This window comes from Lagopus leucura, unplaced genomic scaffold (genome assembly GCF_019238085.1).
Source record: "Lagopus leucura isolate 7727_CA_CO unplaced genomic scaffold, USGS_WTPT01 Super-Scaffold_100159, whole genome shotgun sequence".
NCBI lineage: Eukaryota > Metazoa > Chordata > Aves > Galliformes > Phasianidae > Lagopus > Lagopus leucura.
Window position 1 is genome coordinate 23,161,877 of NW_024962335.1, and position 12,085 is coordinate 23,173,961.

At 37.8% G+C, this 12,085-nt stretch overlaps 1 protein-coding gene across 19 annotated transcripts in view; it reads left to right on the top strand.

Moving 5' to 3' along the window:
- The window catches only part of CACNA1C (calcium voltage-gated channel subunit alpha1 C), a 476,152-nt gene that overhangs the window by 63,598 nt on the left and 400,469 nt on the right, over positions 1–12,085 (top strand). For all 19 annotated transcript variants that reach the window (XM_042889407.1, XM_042889395.1, XM_042889394.1 and 16 more), the window contains exons 2-3: positions 4,816–5,137; positions 8,874–8,979. In XM_042889407.1, the coding sequence (XP_042745341.1) occupies positions 4,816–5,137; positions 8,874–8,979 (428 nt within the window). The remainder of the gene's footprint in view (positions 1–4,815; positions 5,138–8,873; positions 8,980–12,085) is intronic.

Below are 12,085 nucleotides of genomic sequence, written 5' to 3' on the forward strand. Positions count from 1 at the left end.
GCTGGGCATCCAGTATAACCCCCAAGGCTTTACTGAAAATAATTTGGGCAGTTAATTCATTTTGCTTAAATGCATCACATTTTTTCCCTGCTGAACTCCATGTTATTTTTAAGACTCTCCAATTCCTGAAACTCATTTTGAATTCAATTCTTGTCCTTCAGTACATTTGCTGTACCTCCCTTCTTCATAGTTACATATATGTTTTATAATGCTGTTCCCCATTTCATCATCCAGATCATTAATGAAGGTGCTGAACAGAAATGGATCCAATGCAGGCTTTTGGGTACCTCTGTGTGACACATCTTCCAATTAGACTGTGTACCAATGATAACTGTTCTCACCTATCTACTGTATGAGCTTTGTGCTTCTGTTGCAGCATTTCCTTTTCTAGCTCCTTTATTCCTAGCGTCCTTGTGGAACTGTTGTACAAGACCTGATGAAAGTATTAATAAGGTTGGGAAACATGACAGCTATCACTTCCATCATGCCTGTATATTCTCATGCACTGTTGCAGAAGGAATTAGTTGTACTCATGACAGATGCATATCTGCTGATGTTTTTCTCTTTTTCTCCTCCAAGTATTTTTTGATGCTTCTTTGTTTTATGTATCCTGTGTTATTATTTATTTACTTACGGAGACTGAAGCACAGCTGAATTTAAATTTTCACTTCTTGCTTTTTTATAAATGAGGTTGACATTTGTCCTTTCTCAGTTCTCAGATTTCTCGTGTCCTTTGAGTTCAGAACAGCAGTTAGCAGCTTTGAGATTACTTCAGAGACTTCCTTAAATGTTTTAGAATGCAGTAGCGAATATATGTTTGTACTTACCTAAGTACTCTCTAAACTTATCCTTTCTTTTCCTTTATGAGTGGAAATTATACCTTTTTTGGTTTGTGGGTTCATTTTAATTGTCACCTGCTCTTGATCTTCGTTTCCTTTCTTTAGTGAAGGTAATCCTTAAGCCCTATTGACATCTTGTGTATTCTGTCTCTGTTGGTTAATGGATGAATGTTTTCCACTTTCTTTGTATATTAACAAATGATGACATTCTTTTTGTTGTTCGGTTTTCTTGTTAGGTTCCTTGTCACCTCCGTGTCTTCTAACTTTTTCTCTGCATGCTTGAATTAGTCTACATACAATCTTAGTAGTGATAACCAGTTTCCTACTTTGTGTTTACTTGCTGTCATTGTTCAGCTAAGACTCTGACTGAACCAATTTTATCTTTTACTGTACTCATCTGCTTTGGGGAAAAATGCAGTTGTGCAACACCATTGTTCTGAGGTTTTCATTCTTAGGATTCTGATGTTCCTAGTGATTAGAGGAAAAAAAAAAAAAAAAAAAAAAAGAACCTACATTGAAGACCTACATTGGCATTGCTCCATTTTCTTTTAAATAATTAATCTAAGCACAAGTTCCTCTCCAATAAATGTGAGGCTAAATAGATAAATGCAGGGCATTTAAAACTTGCAATTTCATCATGTCATTAACTGGATCATTTCTCATACAGAATGATTGCTGCTTAAATTTTTTTTCTTTAAATGAAGCTATCTATTAACAGGGGGCTTGACAGATGTACATTATTAGAATGCAAAAAGCCCTTACATACTGATGACCATTGAAGCCTTTATAGCATTTTGGCAATGTAGTTGTAAGCTTATAGTGTCAGGTATTTTTTGCAACATGTTTCATTTCCCGCAGTACAGCAACTTAATATGTTACTTTTCTGTCTTAGTTCTGAAGCCATACTTCTGTTACTGTGACATTTGAAATGGTTCTCCAGTTTTGCTTCCTTGCAGAAATGAAAGTTGATCCCTAAGATCTCAGAATCAAATTTATTCGTTACATTCACAAATTGACTTTCCCATTTACTTACCATGCAAATATTGAAATTCATGATCTGTAACAAAAGTACTTGAGAGAGAAGAGTTTTGCTGACCTGCGTGCTGTAGTCAACAGCGCATCTTGCTGAAGGGTGGGAGGGATTAGCGGGGCGCTGATGCTGCAGATCCCAGTACTTAGTGAGTTATTCCATTTGGATGGGAACTGAATCTCTGGTTCCCATTTCTTGTCAACTTCCAGCTTTTTAACTGTATAAATAAATATGGTAGAAATGGTTTAGGTACAGTGAAACTTTATTTGTAGTGGAGAAATAGAATGAAGGATTTAAACTGAAATGTTGCAAAATGAAAATAGCAATTCCAGTAACTGCAGCTCTCAGATTACAGAAATGTTTTGCACTGTTTTCTCATTGCAAGTTTGGCTATGCTGTCCTTGAAAATATTTTGCACAGTTCCTCAGTATGCTTTACGTGGAGTTATGTGAGCGTCACTCTTTTTACTTTAAGCTATTTCTCTAAACAGCCTGTAGATCAAGGCATTTGTCACTGCCATTAGTTATTTAGTAAAGACAGTCAGTAGCTTCTGAGCTTCATAAAGCAGACAGATCTTTATCAGTAATCAATATTTGCAATATTTGTTAATATAAATCTGTCATTACTGGCTCATCTTTTGAAGTTAATTTGAGATAAAGCACTTTGTTACGGGTAGAAGCAAAAGTAACAAAGCCACCAGAAGCCACGTCCTTAACTTTGCTGGCACATCAAAGTCGGAGTGCAGAAACCTGAGTCCTCATGTGAAACCCAACTAATAAGCAATAATAATGGAGAAACTTAACACATTCCCAAATTGCAAAAAAGTCTTCATTAAAATAGAGCAGCTGTTTATGTTCTGGACCACATGGTCTAGTCAGCGTGATAAGAACACAGTGGCGATGGATCAGCAAGTTTGCTGTTACTGGAAGATACACACATTTTCTTATCCACTCTAATGGGTCGATATTAAAGAAGAGCTGGAGTTGGGTGAATAATTAGAGTAATTTTCCATTTATGTTTCTCCCCAGCCTGCTTCAGGCTAGGGAGGTCAAATGGATGCTAAGGAGAAAATGTGCATCTGGAACTAGTCTGAAAATAAATACGTATCCCATGAGTAGTGCTGTGTACAATTTGCTTAGTCGTAGAGAACTAACTAAGTTTGTCTGCCACTTCATTGCCTGCTTCATCTAGGAAATCTGCTTAGTCTGTGTGATTCTGGATACAATTTTTCTTCAGTTTCAAAATCTGAGGGATGTAAGTTAACTATTTCTCATTGCTTGCTTCTTTCAGCTTTCCCTTTCGTTTATCAGAGTAATATTAGTCACAGGCTCTCTTTGGCTGGTTTGCAGCTCGGACGTTTTCCAGTGACAGAGACAAGCTCTAGATTTTCTAGCTGTGTGATGAAACAATGACAGCCTGGAAATCTCATGGCAATACCTGACATAAAATAACATCTGACTCTATCATGTCATTCCTTGCAATTCAATGAGATGAACTTTAATATTTTGCATGCGTTCTGGATAGGAGCATACCCTGTAGCAATCTAGGTGCCAATGTAATTGTATTTATTCTACTTGATCTAATTCATGTAATGCTGTTATGGCTGCGATTTCTTGGCATTGCACAATGGCAATAAAATATGCGCCTGAGGTAATTATTTTATTTCAAAACCTTGAAGCAGTTTGCTTGTTCTCCTGATTTTGCTTGTCTTTCATCCAGCACTTTCAGCAAAACAGGTGGCACATGGTCTTCTGTTTGTTTTGTCCTGTGAACTACAGGATCACATCTGATCTGTTTAAAAACACCATACTTCTGCATTAAACTAAAGAAGTGAAACACAGTCAATAGGTAGACTTCGTGCTTGCTTTGAAATAAGAGGTGATCTAACTCCATTACTGGCTTTCTACTACCCAACTTTTCCATGTGCACTTTTCTGAAGCATAGTCTCTTCAGTTCAAAAGCAAGGGAACCACAGTCCCCCAAGGGAAATGTCCTCATTGGAGAGGCACAAGTGGCTTCATAACTGTCTTTAGAGAAATGACTGAACAGTTGGGCTGGCTTGGGAAGGTAACCTTAAATTATTGTTAAGACCTTCCAAATACCAGACACGTTGCCTGACATATTTATTCTGTTATTATGATTGAGAAAGCATACACTCCTTCAGTGTCAGCTAAAAGAGGTGCAAAACATGGAACTACCTGATCTTGGCTTTCCTGCCAGTACAGTTCAATCATTTAGCTTTCTTAAGTTAGTTTTTCGGGATGAAGAATTGGTTCCAATTTCAAACTGTATGTTGTCTGGTCTAAAGTTGACTGTATACACAGCATCATTTAGGGCATAGAAGTGATGAACTCTGCCCTTTTCTGCAGCTACTGCTTCAGCGTCCCTTTTATTCAGTCTGCTTTAGACTTATATGTGGGCAATGTTTGCAGAGAGAATATAACTCCTTGTTGAAATTTCCCTTTACCTTGAAGTGATCTTGAAAACAGAAGGGTTTTCACTATGAACTTGAGAGTATTGTTTTGTTTCTTTGCCAGATACCACATAGCATAGTGCTGCATGCCTGTGTGATAGCAGTGAGAGCTAGCCATACCTTTTAAGCTTTCAAACAATCTAACTTGCAAAATGTGTGGGTAAAAAATGAAATGAAGGACACATTCTTTTCTGTGGAATTTCTGGAGATTGAATTGATTGAGACACTTCTAACATCTGTGTCCTTTGGGCTTCTTAGGAGGCTCTTGCATGATGAATGATTGCACAGGTATTATTTTGAAATGAGGGCTTGAATTGCAGGAACAAGCTCCCACTAAGTGGATACCCTACACTTATCCTTAACCTCAGATTTTCATTTTACTGATACACATGATTATAAGAAAAAAAGCTTTATCTTTTCTACTGTTAAAGAAATACCTTCACAATTTTTTTTTTTCCCCTCTCCTTTCACAGGTTCCAACTATGGGAGTCCCCGTCCAGCTCATGCCAACATGAATGCCAATGCAGCTGCAGGGCTTGCCCCAGAGCACATCCCTACACCAGGGGCAGCTCTGTCCTGGCAAGCTGCAATTGATGCTGCCAGGCAAGCCAAATTGATGGGTAGTGCTGGCAATGCAACAATATCCACAGCTAGCTCCACGCAGAGAAAACGGCAGCAGTATGGGAAACAGAAAAAACAGGGTACCACGACAGCTACGCGTCCTCCCCGGGCACTGCTGTGTTTAACACTGAAAAATCCCATCCGGAGGGCATGCATCAGCATCGTCGAATGGAAATATCCTTTTTGATGTTCTCATTTGGAAAACAGCAAATTGTTAGTGTGCATCAGGCGCTGTTCATAAGTGGGAAGAAATCAATACATTAAGTTGAAAGGCGCCATTGGGAACATAAAGTACACAAGCAGTATTTGCTATCTTAACTGAGATCATTTATGCTGGGAGAAAAAATGCTTGGGACTGAAGCCTTAACCGTACCCTTGTGTAGGAAACTGCCAGAAGCTTAAACGATAAAGGGTAGGGATTGAATTCTTTTAAAAACGTGGCTGAAGCTGAAATTGATGGGAGATATGCAAGGTATCTGAAGCCAGAATTGAGCCACTCCATGGGACTGATGGCAGATACTGCCTTTCCCTTCTTTCTGCAGAGCTTTAGCCACATAAACAGCTCTGGGACTTGGAATCATGTGATTTTTTGTTGAATACACAGCATCACCATTTCTACAGTATGGAGAATGGAATGGGGAAAAATGGGGTTGAATAGAGAACTAATGAAAAAAAAAAGCCCTGATGTGATAAATCCCTGAAATGAGGCTAAGCTCTGTTAATCATATTGGGATTCAATTGAAACCAGTAAGACTACCTAATATATGGAAAGATAAACTGATTATCTCCAAGTAGGGAAAAAGACAGATAGTTAACATGATCCTGCCACATGTGCACATTCAGTATGGGGCCAGAGCTAGCAGGCTGAACAAGAGACAGATTGTCACAGATGATAAACGATTACCACTGACATAGAGCTGCAGAAGGCAAGGGTCAGTGCTGCTTTCTTGGAAAGCCAATGAGAGCTTGGCTGTTGGCTCCTTCATGTGGAAGGAGCAAAGTCTACCTTAGTTGTCTGAATCTGATCAGCAAGACTGGAAGTTGTGAATTTGGTGTGAAATAGAAATGGAAATAGAAATGTAACTCCCCTGTTTCCCTGAAGAGAAACCAAGACTGACTCTGAACAGTAATAGTCAGTAAATCACAAGCTAATGGGATTCTTCAATAAATGTGAAAGCAAAAGTACGTTAGGGGTAAATAAGCACGTCAGGGGAAGGCAGTACTGAACTCAGCAGTAGTTAATATGATTAAAGAAAAAAAAAAGCCATTTAAGACAATGAGATAATTCTGTCCCTTTGACATTTGTCCCCAGTGTCTAGTGCGACATTGAAAAGATAAAAACAGAATATGAGCATATTAGGATATCATTTTCAGAAGAGCAACTTGCTAAAAGCATTGTTGTCAATTGTTAGATATCCTTAAAGTTTCTGCCTGCCTATTCCTTTCTTCGGATGCTAATTTTTAATCCCTTTGGTTAAGGTTTGCTACTAATTATCCCTTCTGGCATAGGTGCGATACTTTGAGCATAAAATGATGGATGATGACTAACAGGATGAAGCTGAATATTGGTTTACTTGCCAGCACCCCTGTAAGCACATCTATAGAGAAAGAGCACATAGTGACATTTGATAAATGAATAAGATCAGCAATGAATGATGGGAATGATGTGTTGTAAAACAGGATACAGCACTGCTGAGATCAAGAGGAGGACCAAACAATGTGATTAAAGCAATCCAAAGATGCTGACACTTGCATTTTTTTGGGTATTTGTTTGGTTTTAGGTGAGTTTGTGAAAATAGCTTCTTCCTCAGAACGTCTCATTGGATATATAGTGCTTATAAAGATGAAACACTTCAAGGACAAATAACAATATCAAAGAGCTGTGATAAGATTTAATTTTTTAACTGTATACTGACTTTTCCTAATTGCTGAAAATTACTGAGAAGACCTTAGCTTAATTTTTTGAACCTCTGAAATCTAAATGCAGTACATATTAAATATCAAATGGCACTTCTATGGTATTTTATATTCAAACACTGTAGTATTAGGAGCCTGAAAGCGCAGCTGTATAGAAGAAAAAGTGAAATGAAGTAATTTCCTTATTTTGCAAAGATTTACCTGCTTATTATTCTGCTGGATTTGCAGTGTATTTTCAGATTTTAAACCATTTTACTTTTGCAATGCTTAAAGAAGCAAAAATAAAAAATTAAAAATAAAAAAATACGTCAGTAATGATAAGTTTATGAACAAAATGTCTCTAAGGAAAACAATTCTGGGCAAAAGGCAGTTAAGAAAAAGAAAGCCTATGGATGTGTAAGTCTTTATGCAATGAACGCTGTGTGTGCATCTTAAGGTATCTGAGAAATCCAGTGCTTTCATCAGTAAGGTATCTATCCTGATCTGCAAAGCTCTGAAGTTTGCCCTGAAGTTTCTAAGTCTGAATGTCTACTAGTCATGTTATCCTTGCACTTTTACGTCAAGCCTTAGTTGTTGCAATGACAGCTGACTCCTTTTAGAAAGGACCCTACCTGCCTTCTTCCTCCATGTTAGCATGCACCTCTTAGTATTCATAGGCTTCAGCAGATAGCCCAGTGGGTTTGGAACCCTTTGACTCATCTACATGTGAAATACGGAACGTATATGAACATATACAGAAGTCAGTTGCCTGAGATTGTCTATTTCTTGCAGTTCAGGCAGTTGGAGATCCTGATCTCTAGTTTATTTTTGCTAAAACCTGCTGAGAATGGTGGTTTGCTGACCAAAAGCATACACACCGTGTTGACATCTGGCAACTCTGCGAAGCCAATCCCACGGTAGATAAACTTACACTCAAATGCACTCTGTGGCACAGGTTATACCTTGCATTCTCTGGTCCTTTTCTGCTTTTCATTCCCCTCCAGAGCACTGGTGAGTTATCCCAGAGCTATCTGCCAGGGAGATCTTGCAGGAAAGTAAATATAGACAGGCTGTAAATCTGGTCTCTGGTCTAACAGGAGACACTTCACAGCTACTAAGGTTAAGAAGTCTACAGAAAAAAAAATAAAAAAGAAATACACTGCCAGCAAATTGAAGTCAGTAGAAAACAGCCCTTAGATTTCCGCTGAGTATCGGTGCAACGTCAGAGGTTGTGCAAGGTTGGTTCGTTGAACATCCAATCTGGTTTTTTTGCTCTGTTTTTGTTTTGAGGGCATTGATGACAGGATGTAATGCCTTGAATTGGTGGTAGTTTCTGTCATTAGGGTCTCTTATTTTCCTGGTGTCCCTACCATTCCTCATATACACATTTCTTTTGCCTATGAAGCCAGCTGAAATACAAATACAAGAAAAAGGAATACTATATTAAATAATTTAAAAGAAAATAGTGATAATACGGCTATAAACAATATAAGTTCAATTTGGATAAAGCTTTTTTTCCCCATAAATTGTATCATTTAAATGTTTTCTACCTGAATGTACACATGTATTGGGCCCTTGCATTTAACTCTGAGATATGGGAGAGATTGGGAAAAAAATATAAAGGAGGATGGAAAAGAGTAAGAAACATAAAGTAACTGTGGGAGGAAAGATGACAGGCCTTTCAGAACAGGCTTTTGTTATTAAAAACAGTACAGCCACACTTGAAGGAAAATAGGGAAAATGCTATCTAAATAAATAAAAGAAGAAAAACTTTTAAGAAATCTGTGTTTACACTGGCACGCGACTGGCCTACACTGCTTTTGACATATTAGGAAGATTTTTGGCCGGGAGCAACTAAAAGCACTTAAAAAGGCATATGTTTCTTTTCAGAATATAAGGAGCTTGGAATGTTTTCTTTAAACAGAATTCTTATAAATCTTTTACTTTTTTTTTTTTTTTAATTATTATTTGTGTGTGCACATTTCAGAACAATTTCCTTAACTCCGTTCCTCAGACCATTTGAAATAATTATTTTACTGACTATTTTTGCCAATTGTGTGGCCTTAGCTATCTATATCCCCTTTCCAGAAGATGATTCCAATGCCACCAATTCCAATCTGGTAAGTCCTTGATGGTATCTAATCTCATTCCTTTGAAAGTCCTTTTTAGAAGTCTCCAGAGAGACTGCTGAAGTTAGAGAGCATAGATATATCCACCAGAGATGAAAGCATAATAAGGTAAAAATTGGTTTTGAGTGCTAAGTCTTCTCTATTCATGTGAGCACCTGTTTCAATTGAGCTGGCTTTAGGATTGTTCTGAAAACCGTGCGGGTGCTGGATTTGTGATGTTTTGGCTAGCAAATTTCTGCATGCTGCAAAAATGCTTGGTAAGTTGAAACTGCAGGTGTTTGCGGACAGAATCCTTTAACTGAGGATTATATGGTGTTTTTGCCTTTCAAAGTGCTATTGTGGAGTTGAGGCAGTCCTACTGCCAGGTGATGCCTGGAAGCATAGCTAGATGACTAATTTCTGGGAAGTGCATTAATGCGTGCATTTCACACCGAGATACGTGTTTTGTTGAACAGTATGGTTTTTTTCTTTTCCTTCTTGTGGGGGGAATACAGCTGTTCCTATGCCACTGCTGATGATAATGCTGGTAATTTAGGGTAGAGAAAGGAGAGTGTTTACTTTTGGCTTAGAATGAAGTCATAGTGAAGAATTCTGTTTGGTAAGGGGACGATGCAAAACAGTTCTGGAAGGCGATTCACTGAATTAGCAGAAAAACATTTTTTTTCCTCCCAAATATGTGAACAAATCTCCTACTTGTGTGGCTGGATCAGAATGAAAACTTACTCCCAAAGTTTAAGAGCTGGATGTTATTTCTTGGTTAAAATTTACTGAGACATAAGAATTTTTAGAGAAGCAGAAGAGGAAAATAAGGGCCATTTTTCCAAAGTAGGGATAGTTAGTGTGGCTGACAGACACTGTAATTAAAATGATCCATGCTGTACTCTGGATATAAGCCATTTGATTAAATATCTCTTGAAGTTGTGTAAAATAAATTGCAAACTTCAGGACTTTTCTGGAACAAATTATTAGTTTTTTAAATGAGTCTATGGGCAGAGCTTTTCCATAGTAACTCTGTAGAGAAGTTTAAGAACAGAAGCAGGAGGAGAAAGGAGATTGTTAACTTTTTAACTATTCTCTATATTTACAGTTAATTTCAAGTACAGTCTGGGTTGGGGAAATTTGTGGTTTGATGTCTCTTGTTTGCTTCCATCTCTATGCTACGCCTGATATAGTGTTGAACAGTGATGAACCACAGTGTGTACAGTTAGAACATCTCAGTGTGGCACCTTTCAGAAATTGGTACATTTTAATAAAATCGCATATTCAATTATTCCTCTGGCTATAAAAGGCAGCATGTTGCTTATTGCTTGTTCTGACTTGCGAGGTTTCAAGAGAAAAATTAAGCAGAGTTAAGGTCAGAGGATGTCTAATTTGTCTTGAGCTTAATTAGGTGTGGGTATTTCCTTATTTAAGTGATGAGATCTCTGGCTAATACCGGGTTCAAACAACCTCATCATTGAATGAGGTATACTGAAACTGCTCTGTTCTTAGAAAATACATGCAATTTGTGAGCTGTGTTGCTTTCTGAGTTTGTTTTCTGAGGCATTTTTTACCTCACTTGTTCAATCCATCAAAATACCCTTGTTAGTTGTGAGTAGGATTTAAAACCAAAACCAGAGAAAGCAACCAAATGATTATAGGCTCAGGAGATTTTGGAGGTGTTACTGCCTTGAGGATGAGGCAGCACAGTTAATTGCTCTAACAAGATGTTTCAGAAAAGCAAAGGGACAAAGTAAACCGAGGAATTTATTCTTTGAGCCTCAATGAAAAAAAGTAATGAAAAATGGAAAATGGAGTACTTAATATCCACTGGCCTAGGAGGGGTTTGCTTTGGTGGAATTAAGACTCTGTTTTGTGTTATAGGTTAAATCCTAGAGCTCTGACTGCCCGGTAGACTTTGGTCCTGTGATCTCAAAAAGGTGTGGATGACAGGACATGGTTGGTCTGAGTCATTGAATTATACTTCATGTTTTGTTGGAATCAATTCAGCAGTCACTCTTGCTAGTATTTTTATTGTTGTTGTTGTTGTTGCTGTTTGTTTGTTTGTTTTTGTATTTTTTTCCCCTCAGATTGTTATATTTTGGCAGATAATTCCTTCTGTTGGGGACCAGAATTTTTGTGTATATTTTTCATGGCATTCTCAAACTCTTCACAGGACTGTAGGTAGTTACCAGCAACAGAGAGGGAATGTGGACGCAAGAGGGTGAAACAAGGGTCAAAAAACACTAGCAGTATTTCGGAATGAGATGAAACTCAGATTTAAAGGAAGGCTATTCCAAATAGAATGAACTGCACATGTCTGAGACCTTATTCTCAAATAGCCAAACAATATAAGGAACAGAGTAGAAAGAAGTTGAAGTTGGTGATGTCTTCTTGTAAATTTGTTATACTGGCTTGACATTATTTTCTTCTGACCTGTGAGCATGTATTTTGCAATCAGATTTATTCTGTAGCCATGAAGTCTAGAGCTCCATAATCTGAAACAGGAATGGAGACTGTCTGCAATGCTTGCATGTGGGTTAATAGTGCACACAGATGTGTGTTCTGTGCAGAAGTGTGAGGCTGATCAAACTATACAAAATGTTCCTAGTTGCCCAGGAGAAATTTCATTTCCATTTTGCAATTTAATTCTGTAGTGATAAACCTACCACAGATATTTCCACTTCCCTGGTTTCCTGAGCCATCCATAACTTTCTGAGACAGAAAGGAACCATCTACAGGAAACATATGATGGATAGTAACTTATACAGTCTGAAAGTGACGGTTTCCCAGTAAACTGCTGCTTTTCCCTTTAGGTCCAAATATTTCTCTTCTGAAGTTTCATCATAACTTTTCAATGAATATTTTGTTTTAGGTCTGAGATAAAGATTCAAACAATCATTTTTAAAAAGCTAACTGAATAGAGGGCAGCGAGAGAAGACAGGAATTCTGAACTGAGTGTTTTCTTGCCTTTCTGTAAGAGGAGAAATACAGTAATGAAATAATATTTTGATACAGAATTATGATGTCTGTGAATTTCACAGATGTGATCAGACATTGATCCAGTGAAGCATATTCATTTGTGAGTACAGAAACCAGTGATATATGGGCATGTCTC